The sequence below is a fragment of the Callithrix jacchus genome, chromosome 1 (genome assembly GCF_049354715.1).
Source record: "Callithrix jacchus isolate 240 chromosome 1, calJac240_pri, whole genome shotgun sequence".
In the NCBI taxonomy this organism is placed as follows: Eukaryota; Metazoa; Chordata; class Mammalia; order Primates; family Cebidae; genus Callithrix; species Callithrix jacchus.
The window spans coordinates 73,488,789-73,503,929 of NC_133502.1; the positions used below are offsets into that span (position 1 = coordinate 73,488,789).

General features: G+C 50.8%; 1 protein-coding gene across 4 annotated transcripts in view; it reads left to right on the plus strand.

Annotated features, from left to right (window-relative positions):
* Positions 1-15,141, plus strand: part of LOC128931710 (uncharacterized) — a 29,911-nt gene that overhangs the window by 11,924 nt on the left and 2,846 nt on the right. The window contains exons 2-7 of one of the 4 annotated variants that reach the window (XM_078365537.1): positions 1,761-4,262; positions 4,706-6,807; positions 11,423-11,484; positions 12,020-12,059; positions 12,435-12,678; positions 14,494-14,610. In XM_078365537.1, the coding sequence (XP_078221663.1) occupies positions 6,675-6,807; positions 11,423-11,484; positions 12,020-12,059; positions 12,435-12,678; positions 14,494-14,512 (498 nt within the window). In that variant the 5' untranslated portion in view covers positions 1,761-4,262; positions 4,706-6,674 and the 3' untranslated portion in view covers positions 14,513-14,610. Of the gene's footprint in view, positions 1-1,760; positions 4,263-4,705; positions 9,890-11,422; positions 11,485-12,019; positions 12,060-12,434; positions 14,611-15,141 lie in introns of all 4 variants that reach the window. The other 3 variants (XR_013532327.1, XR_013532329.1, XM_078365540.1) reach the window with 3 other exon arrangements.

The following is a 15,141-nucleotide window of genomic DNA, read 5'->3' on the forward strand; positions in this document are numbered from 1 at the left end:
CTTTGGGAGGCTGAGGCGGACAGATCACAAGGTCAAGAGATTGAGACCATCCTAGTCAACATGGTGAAACCCTGTCTATATGAAAAATACAAAAATTAGCTGGGCATGGTGGTGTGCACCTGTAATCCCAGCTACTTGGGAGGCTAAGGCAGGAGAATCACTTGAACCTGGGAGGTGGAGGTTGCAGTGGGCCAAGTTGGTGCCACTGCACTCCAGCCCAGGCAACAGAGTGAGACTCCATCTCAAAAATAAATAAATAAATAAATAAATAAATAAATAAATAAATAAATAAATAATTTTTAAAAACCCATGTTTTGAATAATATAAATGTCCTGCTACAGGTTGGGTATCCCTTATCTGAAATGCTTGGGACCAGAAATCTTTCAGATTTTGAATTCTTTTGGATTTTGGAATATTGACATTATACTCACTGATTGAGCATTCCTCATCTGAAAATGTGAAATCCAAAATTCTCCAATGAGCATTTCCTTGAGTATCATGTTGGCACTCAAAAAGTTTTGGATTTTGAAGCGGAGCACTTTGGATTTTCAGATTTAGGATGCTCAATCAGTATTTGGTTTCTCATGTGATAAATTATGGATGTCCTCCATGTTAACACATAGAGATTTTTTTTCATGGATTTTGTCAGTTCCATCATATTCCTTAGAATGAGTCCTCTTTTATTAACTTCATGCCTTTTTGGTGGCTATTTAAGTTGTTCGAACTTATTTTTGCTTATACAAACAGTATTGCAATGAGATACATATAAATATATAGAGCAATTCGTAGAAATATACAGCTATTTACATAACTAGCAATATGTTTGTAGAATAGATTCTTAGAATTGCTAAGTATGTGTTTTAAATTTTCTATGGTTGTTGCCAAGCTATTCTCCAACAAGACTGTACTAATTTATACTTCCAGCAATAGAATATTGGAATGTCTGTTTTCTCACGCCTTCTCCAATTCCAGATGTCAGTAATATTTTGAAAATATTGAGAATGGCCGAAAGTAGTACAGTAGTTCAAAGTTGCTTTAAATTTAATTGTCATACATTTAATCCAACTTAATTCAACCCAAATGAATGCTAACTCTTACAGCAGACAGGCTCCACGATCGAGGGAGCTAACACAATCAAGTTGTGTTTTGTTGCTTACTTTGTCTTCTCCTTCCTAAAGCCCTGCCCTTGGACTCCGGGTGGCTGCAGCAGGGAAGAGAGGGGCACAGGAACCAATGTGCTTCGGCTGCAGTTGATGCAGTGCCCGTCTGTCTGTCACCTGTCAGGGAGGTTGGGAAACGCTTGCTGTCACCAAAGTTTGTCTTTGTTTTGCAAAGTTTGGCAATGTTTGACAAAGTTTTGCTTTGCCAGTGTTTTTATTGATTTGTCTTTTTTTTTAAACTAATTTTTAAAGACTTTTGATGTATTATGGACCATAACCCTTACTTTTGTCATGGAGGACTTAAATATTTCCTCTCAATTTACTGTTTATTTTAAAACTCTGTGTTCTCTTTCACCCTCCACACGTTTCGGTTTAATGTGCTTCTGGGTAGCGATATTCTGAGAGCTTCTGGATTTTCATGTTTTACTTAGGGCGGTTGTCCTGTGCCAAGATTGTGACATCTCCTTCCATATGTTTCTACTAAGTTGATGGTTTTTTGGTTTGCTTGGTTTTTTTTTTTTTTGAGATAGAGTCTTGCTCAGTTGCTGAGGCTGGAGTGCAGTGGCGTGATCTCGGCTCACCACAACCTCTGTCTTCCAGGTTCAAGTGATTCTCCTGCCTCAGCTTCCCAAGTAGCTGGGATTACAGGCACACACCACCACGCCTGGGCAATTTTTGTATTTTTAGTAGAGATGCGGTTCCACCATGTTGGTCTGGCTGGTAAGTTGACAGTTTTTAAAGCATATTGATATATTTAACCCAACTGGCATCTGCTTTCATGTACATCTTGAGGGTGTGGGGTTTTTGGGGCAGCTCTTTTCACCCTGCTGAATCCCTTGTAATTGGGACACCACTGGCCTCGATGGAACCACATCCCTTGCCTCACCCCGCGTGGCCACTGGCTGTGATGCCCACTCCTTTCTCACAGCTCCTTCCTGGGCTTCAGCGGAGGCCCCCAACCCTAATTTCCATCCTTCTCCTGCAACTGCTCCTTCCAGAATCCTCCCTGGCCCCCTCCTGCCACATTACCCTTCCTCCAGCCTAGCAGGTGAGACCTCCCCCAGGAGCCCCAGAGCTGATTCCATGCCTCTGTCTCCTGCCCACCACCGTGTGGTCTGTGTTCTACTGGCTAGCCCCCTGCCAGTGCCCCCAGACCTTCCCTCTCTGGACACCTGCCTTTTTCTCCTCCCACCGCTGACAGACCCCACGCACTTCTGTCTTCTCCTCTACTCCCATTGTGATAGGTCCCCTCCACTCTGGCCATGTGGGTGACCAAGCAGATCCCTCCTCCCAGCCTAGGCCTTGTTGCCAGTGACCTTGCAGCTTCCTCCTACCCAAGGACTCTTGCTCCAGACTTCGGAGTTGCCTGGGCTTCCCGCAGCCCGACACCTCATAGCACCATGGCTTTGCAGGGGTCATTTCTTCTGTGTAGAATTCTTCCTCAAGCTCCCAGTCTGGCAAATCCCTATTTCCTTGACAGCCCAGTTTAATCCACACGCTCTGCAGCATCCCCTGACCTGCCAAGTGACTGGACCTTCCTCCCTGCTGCCTCATAATCCGGCAGAGCCTGTGCAAGTCGAGCTTGGTCTGAGACTCTGGCATGCCAGCTCACTGTTGATTGTCAATGAAACCTTGAGCTCCTGGAGGCCAGAGACCCAATCCTCTTGCCCTTGGCCCCAGGTGGCAGGGCCTTGATGAGAATAAACCTTTGAAACGGATGGTCTTGGAAAGCAAGGAGGACAGGGGCTGTCCTTGTATAGGTCAGGCGGGACTTGGCAGCATGAGTAAGTAGCCAGCCACCCCAGGCACTGTTGCGGGAACTCAGGCCTGTGCTGCCCTGTGTGTCCTCTCAGCTGCAGAGCTGCAACCAGGAGGGTCCATGGCTGGAAGCCTGCCCAGCTTGCTGGAAACTTCTTTTTTAAAGCATGCATTTTGTTCTTCAAATTCCAAAGCCTCACCCAGCCCTGTAAAAATGATGGCTCCTAGAACTACCCTGCTATGCAAAAGGCACCTGGCACCCCTCAGGGGCAGCGATGGCTGCGAAGACATATTGGGACTGGGATCTCCTGCAGGGTTGGGCAGGCCCTGCCTGTGCGTGCATACACACCGCTGGATGCTTTCCCTAGGCCCCTGGAGTGAAAGTGATGTTGCCCCTCCACTGCCTTCAGCAAGAGGTTTTAATTTCCAGGTCCTGAGAGCATGGAGTCACCCGGAGTGCTGGCTGCTGGGTGGAAGCACACACTCTGACCTGGTCAGAGCTCAGGTCTGGTCACAGGCTGGGTCACTTTGGACTTTTGTCTTCTCAGCATGGAGTGACTGAGTCGGCCCAGCTGCTTTTCAGCCTCAGAGGCTGGCTAGCGGTGGGGTGCAGACCCCGCCTCTGAGGAGAAGAGCTTAGCTGTCACATCTCTAACAGTCCATCTGCATGACAGGCAGTCGTCTCCCCACCGGACTTCCTAGAAATCTGGGTTAGCAAAGCATCAATATGTAAGTTGCCACCACTTCCTTCCTCTTGGGCAGCCACCATGAACTCACCACAGGCTGTGTCTGAACATGACATCAGAATCCTTCCCAACACTTGAGAACTGTGTGCTGCCGGAAGGCGCCCGTCCATAGCTTGAGGGATAACACTGACCACGTCCACAGTGACCATCACAGATGGCGACACCAGGGTCAGGGGCTCCATTGGGGATTCTAGTTCAGCTCTTTTGTTTGCAGGATGACATGGTTTGGATCTGTCTCTCCACCCAAATCTCGTGTCACATTGTAATCCCCAGTGTTGAAGGTGGGACCTGGTAAGAGGTAATTGGATCACGGGCAGGACTTCCTTCTTGGTGCTGTTCTTACGATAGTGCGTGCTGGCAAGGTCTAGTTGACTAAAACTGTGTAACACCTGCCCCACCCTTTCTTCCTCCTGCTCACTCCCGTCCTTGCCTTCTGCCTTGACTGAAAGCTTCCTGAGGCCTCCCCATGCTTCCTGTGCAGCCTGTGGAACCATGAACAAATTCAACCTCTTCTCTATCCATTATCCAGTCTCAGGTGTTTCTTTATAGCAGTGTGAGAACAAACTAATTCAGAGGATGACACAGAAGCACAGAGAAGGTGAGCGATGCCCCATCCGTGTCCAGCACAGTATTCCAAGGCATGCCCTGTGGGCCACTGGGCCCTGTGGAGTGGTGGGGAGCGCATGCATTGCTTGAGGACAGCACATTCTGGGGCTCCCTCTTGGGGATTATGCATGTGATTGATGCTATAGGTTCCAACAAGCATGGCTGTGAGGAGCTGGTTTTGCTCACAGCACGTGGCGCACTGTGAGTGTGGTCATGCATGTTCTCCACATGGTCCTCCAGGCCCTGGGAGAAGCCCACACTGGTGATGCTGTGCCTGCTTCCACTTGAAAACACTGAGGCTGGCTCAGGTGTCCACAGTTGGTGATGCAAGCAGGAGCAGGGCTGGCTCTCTTTATTTCCGTTAGGACCAGTGTAGTAGAGCATCAGTCACTGGCTCCATCGCCTGCGGGGCTGATGATGCGTTTCTGCTGTCAGAATCTCATACTCTTGGGACCAAGCTGAGCGAGACTTTGGTTCCAATAATGAAGACGTGCAGTTCCTATAATGAGGACAGAGGATCTCCTTGAATGGAAAGCAGTTTTTTGTCACCAGAATCTCAGAAACAGTACCAGGGATCTATTAAAGCCTCAGTAGGTACTCATTGAAATAAAAAAAAAAAACAATTAAATGCCCGTCTTTGCTAATAATGCCTCTTTGCCCAAGCACATTAGCCTGAGCGTGAGTCCTGCATGTATTGAGGTGTATGTGAAAGTGCATTTGCACATCAGCATGTTCCTACGGTAAAAACCAGGTAGTGCTGCTTTGACAAGGTTGGACGCAGCAGAGAGGCGGCGCCCGTGCTGTGTCACTGCTGTAACAGCTTAGTGCTGCTGGAGATATGGAGAGCTCACAGAGGGGACTGGATGTGAAATAGAGACTCAGGTCCCGGTGATGTTGCTTCACACACACGACCTCTCCCCACCATGTAGACACTGAGAACAACCATCATTTTATTGTTAACAGCTAATTGTGTGGGTCAGGGATTTGAACAGTCGGTCGGTCCCTGCCCCACAGAGCCAGTGGAGGTTACCTGTGATACCACATCTGGCAGGTGGATTTTTCTGGGAAGTCCAAGACAGCTTCACTCCCATGCTGGGGCCTTTATGAGGGTGGCCAAGAGGCTGAGCTTGGCAGGGGCCGTAGATCAGAGCATCACACATGTCTCCATTTTGATTGTCTTGGGGTCTGTGGACTTCCAGAGGGAGAAGGTTGCAAGGGAGGAGGTGGAAGCTGCCAGGCTTCATGAGCCTCCAGTGTGCGTCTCTCCTGGTATAACCCCTGGAAAAGTCAATGGGGCTAGACCAGGTTCATGGGGCTAGGAACCAGCACTACTTCTCCATGGGAGCAGGAGCCGAGGTTTTGCAGCCACCCTTCATCTGTGCAGTGACGGGCCTTGAGATGAGTGCAGCGTGCATGGAGAAGGGAGAACCAGCCCTCCCCGACGAGGAGGCTGTGCTGAGCCTGCGTGCTTGCTTCTCTGCCAGGCTTCTCCACATTGCTCCATTGCTTCTCTGCCAGCTCTGTGCCCCTAGAGGCTGGCGCTTAGCAACAGCATCTTCTTCTCCCTAACTCCTCACCCCTGCCCCTCACCCTTGTGGACACATCCCTTCGTGAATCCCTCTTCTGTTAACCCTGTGCCTGTGTCCTCTGTTCTCAACGTGGGCCTGACCCTGATGGCACATTCAAAAAGAATTAAATAGTTCGTAATTTTACAATAAAAAAGATGACAAAAATTGTATGATCAATTAGTAATAAAATGCCACATGCTGAAAAGTAACTTGGAAGATTTTCCTTCTTTGGAATGCCTAAAAGGTTATCAAGTCCCTTTCGGAATTGACGACTATGCAGAAGTGTTTGCTCCATCTTACAAATTCCAGGCCCAGGATAACCCCTGATCTCCAGCCGGAGCATCACACATCTGTCCTGCTGCCCAGGTAGCATGAGGCTCTCGGCTCGGCTTGTCTTCTTGGTGCATTGGGCACTCTCCATCCACCTTGGGAAGCATGGCACAGGGTGTGGCCAGCAGGTGGTAGCTTCTGTATCAGATGCTCCACATGTGCGATGTGCTCCCTCTCCTCTCAAGATGCCTGCTCTGTGCAGAAAGAGATTCCACTAGGTAGCCTTGAGAAAAGGAGACTTCAGCATACTGTTGGTGGTTAATAAACGCCAGCTCCCCTCTGTGATCCTGTTGCTTCAGGAGGGTGGGTGAGAGGATCCAGGCTCACGGGGCTTGCACTCATATTTTCTTGAAGAAAAACACAGAATTCTGAGTCCCATGTTGGGTATGGGTGGTGAGGGTGGTGAGGCTGAGTGCACGCTGGGTTCAGGGAGGGCTTGAGGTGCCCAGGTTCCATCATGCACTGATGTCACAGAGGGTGGCACTGATGCTTCTGATTTGATCCTCATGGCAGCCTGCCAGCAGGGTCATGTGGCTGTGGCACCTCAAGTGTATAGTGAGGACATGGAGATGGTGTGTTATGTCTTGTGCGCAGAGCCCGTGGCTGGCCCTGGAGAGATGAATGTGGTCTGGAGCTCCAGTGAGTCCTGGGCCAGGCTGCGCCCACTGAGTTCCTCGCTGAGACCCTGATGGATGCTGAGATGTCGGGGAGGTGGTCAGGGGAGTGTCTGGAATGTGGGGAACCCAGGAGGTGGGCAGATGAATCAAGAAGGAAGGAATGAGCATTCTTACTTGCAACTCCTGCTGCTCACGTCTGCAGACGCATCTCCAGGTGTCTGCTTCTGCTGTGACCTTTACACCAGGATGTTCACATGAACCCATCCCTGCCCCTCTCCCCTCACTACAGCCAGGCCGTGCAAGGTGAAGGGCTGACTTGGACCTCCTTCGTCTGCGATCCTGAAGTGGGGGGCAGGGGGAAGGCGAGCCCGGGGCCAGTGGGTCTAATTTAGAGGCATCATGGTGGAGGGAGGGTAGCCAAGGAGCAGAAAAGGTGGCTTTGTAGTGAGAACAGATGCAGAACCACTTCCTTCTAGGGGAAGCTCAGGCACCTTCTCCTACAGTGCCCTGACCCAAGGCTACATGGCCCAGGAGCCAGTGGACCTCACTGGGGTTGCTGCCTCCATCTGTGTCATCCCTATAAGTGTCTCTTCCCTTCAGGCCGAGGCACTGAAAGGCTTTGGTTCCTTTTCTTAGCAGTTTCCACTTCTCCAAATATCTGACAAGTAAGAGGCCACTGCTCACCCTGCAGGCCGCGTGGCCCTTGGCACCATATCCCCAGGCGGCTCCATGCAGAACTCCACTGTGAGAATGCAGCAGAGAAGCTTTGGCCTCATGCTATGTGGTTCCCCAAACTGGAAAAGACCTCTGAGGCCACATGAGGCTGGTGGGCAAGGGGTCTGTCTGCCTAGACCGGGCAACTCCGGCCTGCCACTCACATACTCACATGGGACTGGCCACTTCCTGAGAACAGGAGCTCCTCACAGCCATACTCAGGGCTGCTGTTTCTCCCTGTGCTAAAAGACTTGGTCCCAGCATGCCCCTAGGCCTCCTTGAGGTCTTTCTGATCAAATTCAGAGTACTGTTGGCATCAGTGCCCTCATCTTACCATCTCTTTCAAACCTTCCCTGTGCCTCAGCAGGGCAGGGAGTGTATGGGGTGCAGTGTCTTTCCTTTCTCTGCCCTCTGGGTCCCCCATGCTCTTGAGGTGCCAGACATGGAGAGGAGAAAGCTGGGTGATCTCCAGAGGGTGGGGGGCCCATGAGTGCCACGTCGGGATGGGAGAAGCGAAGTCTCAGGGACAAGAAGCTGAAGGTGCCATCACTAGAATGCTTTGCATACTTGTTCCTCTTGTACCAAGACACGTGTGGCCCCCGGATTCTTTCATGTATTTGATAGACAACCCTGTCACATGTCCACAAGGGCTTTAAAAAACCCCTGTTGCTTTTTCTTTTCTTTTTTTGAGACAGAGTTTTGCTCTGTCATCAGGCTGGAGTGCAATGGCATGATCTCGGCTCACTGCAACCTCTGCCTCCCGGGTTCAAGTAATTCTCCTACCTCAGCCTCCAGAATAGCTGGGACTACAGGCATGCACCACCACGCCTGGCTAATTTTTGTATTTTTTTTTAGTATTATTTTTAGTAGAGACGTGGTTTCACCTTGGCCAGGATGACCTTGATCTCTTGACCTCATGATCTGCCAGCCTCAGCCTCCCAAAGTGCTGGGATTACAGGCGGGAGCCACCACGCCTGGCCTACTTATTCAATAGAATCATCCAAAAATGATGGGATATCACTTAGGAAGCATCATGTCTCAGCAAAACCTTGTCCTCTCCAGAAGGACAATTTTGGGTGGATTAGAGCTCTCTCTGTATTGCTTTCTTAAAGCTTTTTGTAGTGTTTAGTGATGATATTTGGGAATCAAAGTACACAGTTAATTTGAATTTGCAATAAGAGACTTCTCGAAAGTGATAATTTTCTCCTTCAGCAAGGAGGCCTAGGCTCTACCTGTGAACCGGGGGAGGGGCAGAAAGCAGGAAGCTGAGGAGCCTGCAGGAGGCTGGCTGGTTTCTCACCGGCTGAGCCCTCCCTGGGCAGCTTTGTCCAGGGCTTCATGGAGAACACAGCCTGCATGCCTTTTGTCTTCTGCGAGCATCTGCCACTCTGGTATGGCCACCAAATGCTCCTCTCCCTAGTGCATGCCAGGGAGCTTTGCACACAGCATTCCACAGATAGCGGGGACTAGGGGACACATGCCAGGTGGACATGTGAGAGGCAGAAGACTTGTGCTGCGTTCTCTTCAGTGTGAGCGTGCAGACAGGCCACCTCTAGGGGAGCTGGCTCAGAGAGTGGAAAGAAGTCATCCTCCTTTCCGGCCATTCTCTTTTTCTCTTCCCACGGGCCCTGCAACAGGACTCAGTGGCTGCCCCCTTCAGTCGGGGCTGGGCCATTCCTGCTCACTGGGTGGAACACTGAGATCTAAGGGCCTCTCCCTGTCATAATCCCTGTTCATCCTTTGTTGTGCTAAACACGAGGTTTGTCATTAGTAAAAGGCTCTTACAATTGCACGTGCATGTCTGAATAGCCTGCTAATGCAGAGCTGCCCTTTGCATTCAACAGAGGAACCTGCTTCTGCCTGGCTCTAGGACAAGGTTCTTGCTGTGCTCCTGCCAAGTGCATCTGGGCTGGGCCTGGAGCGAGCAATCCACTGATCAACCAATCCGGAGGGCACCCCAGGAGGTTCGAGATTTCAGTGGAGGGATGCCCTGCCTGTCTGTGGAGTGGCTTCTTCCTGGGGCAACCCCGAGAACTAGAGGGAAAACAGCCTCTCCTCCTCTCCTCCTGCCCTCCAGCAGGCAGCCACCTCCCCAGCTAATTGAAAACAAAAAGAGACGTGGGTGGTTGTGAAATTCAGCCCCCAGCACCAACATCATCTCCTGCGGGCTCAGGGGGCTCCTCACTGTGTTTATTTACATCAGCACATGCTGTTTTGGCCACGGCAGCAGACAGTGACCCCAGAGAGGGAGGCCGGGAGCACTACACAAATTGCACAACACAAGCGGGTCATCTGTCTCCTTTGCTAAAGATCCCTAAGAAAACAGAAGCAGCTGACTCTGTGCGAAGAGGCCATCTGGAAGCCACCCTCAGGGGCCGAACGCTCCCAGGGTGTGTACTCCAGCCTCGGGGGTGCTATCCAGACACCAAAAATGTCACTGCTGCTGCCAGCCTCAGTTTCTCCATCTGCTAAGGGTGCATGGTTGTGGGGGAGGTCAGCATGCAGTGATTAGCAGTCGCCTGGGGCACACTACCAGGCAGACATCTGTGCTGTGTCTTGTAGTTTCAGCCTTACGTTCTCTCTCATTTTACAGATAGGAGGGCAGCTGAGTGGCTGCCGATTCTTGCCCTGCCCATGGTTGCCCTGGCCTGTGGCCGAGGCTGTGAGGAAGGGCCCCAGTGGCTGCTGTTCTGTGCAAAGCAGTTGAGCAAGGTGTCCCTTGGGCTGCACTGGGCCTGGGTCAGCCAGGCCCTCCCCTTTATCCTGCTTCTGCTTGCAGAGCTCACTGCACAGTTTCTGGATGGAAACTGCCAGAGTTGCTTCCTGCTCCACTCTCCCACACCATCCATTAGCTGACCAAGGAGTGACAGCAGGACCCCGGGGATGTGCCCCCAAGCAGCAAAGCACACACTCTCAGTGCTGCAGTTGATGCTTGAGACGCCCAGCGGGAGGTCATTGCTTGGACTAAGACTACAAGTCCAAGCACAAACATCCATCTGAGGTGTCCCCTGGAGTGTTGGGAAGGGGGGATGGGAAGAGGAACAATATATGGACAGGTTCTTCAGAAGACCTTTGAGAAGGTCTAAGAGGAACTGACCTCTCCACCTCCCTCAGACGGTGCACAAAGAAAACAGGCCCAGGAATCCCCAGAACTGGGCTTCAGCGTCCACACTGTCTCCTTGCTGGTCACCAGCAACTGCTGTGGCTCACCCTCCTGGCACTTCTGTGTGCTATCTGGGCACCTCGAGGAAGTCCCAGGGATCCCTGTCAGCACCCCCTTCTCCCTGAACGTTCTATCCCACTGGCTCCCCAGGGTGGAACTAGAGGGAAGAGCAGTGGCCAGGCTTCTCGAGGTCCTGCAGGGCTGATGGGGGTGGCTTCTGTGAGTGCCAAGGCTCTCCTGTGTGGGTGCCCTGCCCTGGGCTCTGCATGTGGGCCCTGATGGGCACAAGGCTGTTCTTCTACCTCATGGCATTGGGCCCTGTAGAGATGAAAATTTCTCAAGCAAGAGCATTTCACCTGAATTCCAATGAGCTTGGCTCAAGGGCCAATTTTGCCATATGCAGGCTGGAGACTGAATGCTTGCTCTGCCACCAGCTGTGTGACCTTGCAAAACGTCCTTAACTTCGCTGGGCCTTACTTTCTCATCTGGATAATATTACAAAAATGCTGCTTGAGAAATAGAATGCTTTGAGAGATAGCACATAATGAAAGCACGGGGCACAGTAAAATTCAACTGCTATTAGCTCCTTTCTTCTTGAAGAAGGAACACAGATGAAAGCAGCTTTCAAGAATGGAAGCTTGGAGAAGAGGAGAGGGAGTAGGGGCTATGATAATCCTCTGACATGGGCTGAGAACCAGCAGTAAGAAAGAGAAACAAGATGTCTCTCATGTACCCACTGGGTTCTTCCTTGCACCCTTAGGTGCCGAGCTGAGCTGCAGACACCCAGGCCTGAAAGCCCTTCCTCCGGAGCGGACCGTCCAGGTGGGGAGTGACATTTGGCTGATTTCTGATTTTGAAACACAGAAACCAGGAGGGCTGAGTTAAATCAGGTTTACCAATGCGAGTGGCTTATTGGCTATAAGTGCCCGGGCCAGGCATGGAAGTCCCGGGCTGGAGGGTGTATGAGTCCCCCGCAAACTCAAGGCTGGCCCTGGCAGGTGAGCACACAGCTAGTTAATGGTAATGGATGGCATCAGGATAGGAAGCCAAGATTCCCGGTTAAAAAAAAAATGAAGAATGCATCATCTCCAAATTTTGCTCTAGGACTCAGTTGAATTTTAGTGGTTGTGGCCAGAGATGAAATTCAACCAGTTGACCGATAGTTTTAGAAATGCCTCAGACTTTATCATCTCAACACCAGGGAGGCGGTACCCCCAGAAATCTTGGGAGTGTGGGTCACAGCACCTGAACATGTCCCGCACACCTGTGACATCAGAATCACGGATTCTTGGGTTCCCCTTGCAGAGATTCTAGTTGGGTTGGAGCCTGATAATCTGTATCAAAAATATCTCCCCAGATTTGGAACCACTGCCATGGACAATTAAGCAAAGAAAGAGGTAAGGCATTCTTTCCTCCAGAGTGTAATTCTTGGGGGCCCTGCTAGAGATGTGTCACCTGTCTAGGCCTCTTCTCTGGTGGGGTCTCAGGTCCTCTTGAGAAGGGCACAGAGGAGAGAGCCTCTGGCCTTTCTCTCTTTCCTTTGCTCTAAAAGCACAGCCCCATTTAGCCCAACAGAGGGTGACTTCCTTCTGCTCTGGAGTGCTTTGGGTCACGCTTGGGGACACATGAAGGATACGCCCTCCTTGTCAGGCTTCCCTCACACGTTGAACCTGGCTCATGAACACGGCCCTCCGGGATACTGCTAGGAACAAAGTGTTCCCAGCCCTGCAGGAGCTCAGCTGCCACCTGGAAAACCTGTTTGGCCACTTTAGGTCCAGATGATGCGCTGCAGGAGAACAGAGCTGGCCCAGGAACACCCCACTTCTGCTCCTTCGTCCCTGCTGCAGAGACCTGGGAAGGCCCTGCCTGGCACACAGCACACTGGGGCGGCCCCACTGCAGCATCTGGGCTGCCATACCCAAGGTGCTTCCCAGCCCGAGAGGCTCCTAGCAGCTCTGACACCTTCTGTTGTCATGTCACCTGGCCCCTCACCATCACTGCCCTCACCTCTCCTGGGTGGGTATGTCCATATCATTCCTGGCCTCATTTATTTATCTAGTTTTGAGACAAGGTCTTGCTTTTCACTCAGGCTGCAGTGCAGTGGCACCACCTTGGCTTACTGCTACCTCTGCCTCCCGGGGCTCCAGTGATCTTCCCACCTCAGCCTCCTGAATAGCTGGGACCACAGGTGCACAGCACCATGACCAGCTAGTTTTTTGCACTTTTGGTAGAGACAGGGTTTCTCCATGTTGTCTGTGGTTAGTCTCCAACTCCCGAGATCAACTGATCTGCTCACCTCAGCCTCCCAAAGTGCTGGGATTAAAGGCATGCGCCGCTGCACCCGGCCTCATCTAAAGATGGGGAAAACCAGATCCTGAGAAATTTCCTCACTGTTGACGATAGCTGCCAGCAGACACCAGATTTGGGCTCTGAGTTAGCAAGCTCTGGCCATGTGCTTCAGTACGAGCCCAGAAAACATCCCCAGAGTTGTTTTTAGAACGAGTTCTTCTTACTTACCCTTAGTAGTTCCCACGAAAGCCTAGTGTTACTGTTTTAAATACTGAGTTCATGAACCAAAGATTGGGGCTCTCACTGGTTCATCAGCTTGTTTCGTGTTTGGAAGGAGACCCATATTTATGCCAGAATGTGGCATTTCTGTCTGTGTACTTACTACTCTTAGCTGGGAAGTGGTTTGAATAAAGCTAGAAAAGCCAGCATGTTTAGTTATGAATCCTGGTTTGCAAAGGTGCTGACTTTGGTTGTACACAGCGACCCATAGCTTTGGCTAAGTTTAGCTTTACCTAACCTTCCCACACAGCTGTGGTCTTCTCTGTGGGGCCTACACAGAGGAACACCCCAGAAGAGGAGCAAAAGTGGGTTGGTTGATTACCGACAGGGCAGGGGCACCACATCCCATTTTTATACTCACATTCTGGAAGTCAAGGGGCCTCTAGAATGAAGGTGTTCAGAACTAAGCAAAGTGGGCAAGAAATGAGAAAAAAGGTGCAAGGTGCTGGGGTCACTGGGGAAGGCGGAGGTTTCCTGGTTCAGAACCCAGTCATCCAAGTGAAACTCTTTAGAATTTAAAACACGTGGACACAGAGTTGATGGTTAATTTACAGGTTTTGGCCAACATGTGAGGTACTCTCCAGTACTTTTGAGTTGGCCTGGGGCCCATGCGGCTGGCTGGGCAAGGCTGGCGTGTCAGAGGCAGAGCTAACCAGCTGCCTTCTTGGACCCCCCAGGCACTCAGAACAGGGCTGACCTTTTTTGTTTGTGGCCTGGGTTTTGTGCTTCTGCACAGGTTTGGTCACACAGTCCAGGGATTGACAAGGGAGACTCGGAGGGTCCACCAAAGGCCCTACGCCTGTGCTGAGGATGGAGCTTAGGAATCATGGCTGGGCATGGACAGCGGCAAAGGGCTTTCCCCTGCCTCGCCTCACTGTAGGGCTGGGTTCTGCTGCCGGTGTCAGTGCTCACCGTGGGAGTGGGTCTTAGAGGGGCCTGCTTGAAATTCGTGGTGGCATTTTTTGGTTAAAACAATGACCATAGGGACTACTGCCTTTGTGGTCCAGGGCTGAGGACACTAGAGGTTGTACAAGGCAGAGAAAGCCCCACACAGACAGACGGCACTGTGGCTGTCCTCGCTCCATTGGCCGTTCACCTGGGTGGCAGATCTGTGTTTGGGGGTTGGTTTGGTCCCATGCCTGTGTTTTGTCAGTACCACGTGCTTCTTCATGGCTCTAGTAGACACTGGATTTCCCAGGGCTGCAGCTATGGCAGGGACTAAGGGAGGATCCAAGCTTTGCCAAGCTTTGTTCATAATTTCAGAGAACCACAGCCCCAGTGAACGCTGGAATCACCAAAGCAAGGCCCACCATCTGGCGGAATACTCAGAAATTTTACCTGAATGCACGCATGTGAAGACTTGATTTGTCATCTGGGGTAGTTGTACCTAAACATTTACTATCAAAATAGATGTTATTGTTTATTATATCTATTTTAGTTTTCTTTTATATTACTATGAAAGCATTACATATGTGATCTATCTGTTTACCTATCTATCATCTATCTATTTAACTATCACCTATCTGTCATCTATCTATCTGTATCATCTATATTTCTCTATCATCTCTCTATCCATCATCTATCTATCACATTATAGATACATCATATTATCCAAACATTTCATTTCGGGTTAGTACAGAGAATGTTAAAATTATTCATGATCAAAGGGGCTGTTTGATTCCAGAATTCCTATAAAATTGCTGATGGAATGGCCCTACAGCCCGGCTTCCCTCCACAGAGCCCCCACCTTTGGAAAGATGTTCTGCCTGAGGCTCACCCCGCCCTTGCTGCTCTGCTCCGCAGGGGCTGGGCTGGAACCCCCAGGCCAGCGAGCCCTGGCTGTATTTCTCCCCTTGTGAAACTTGCTGGAGGTTTGTTGCCAAGTCTGTCCTGGCCAAGCACCTGCTCCCC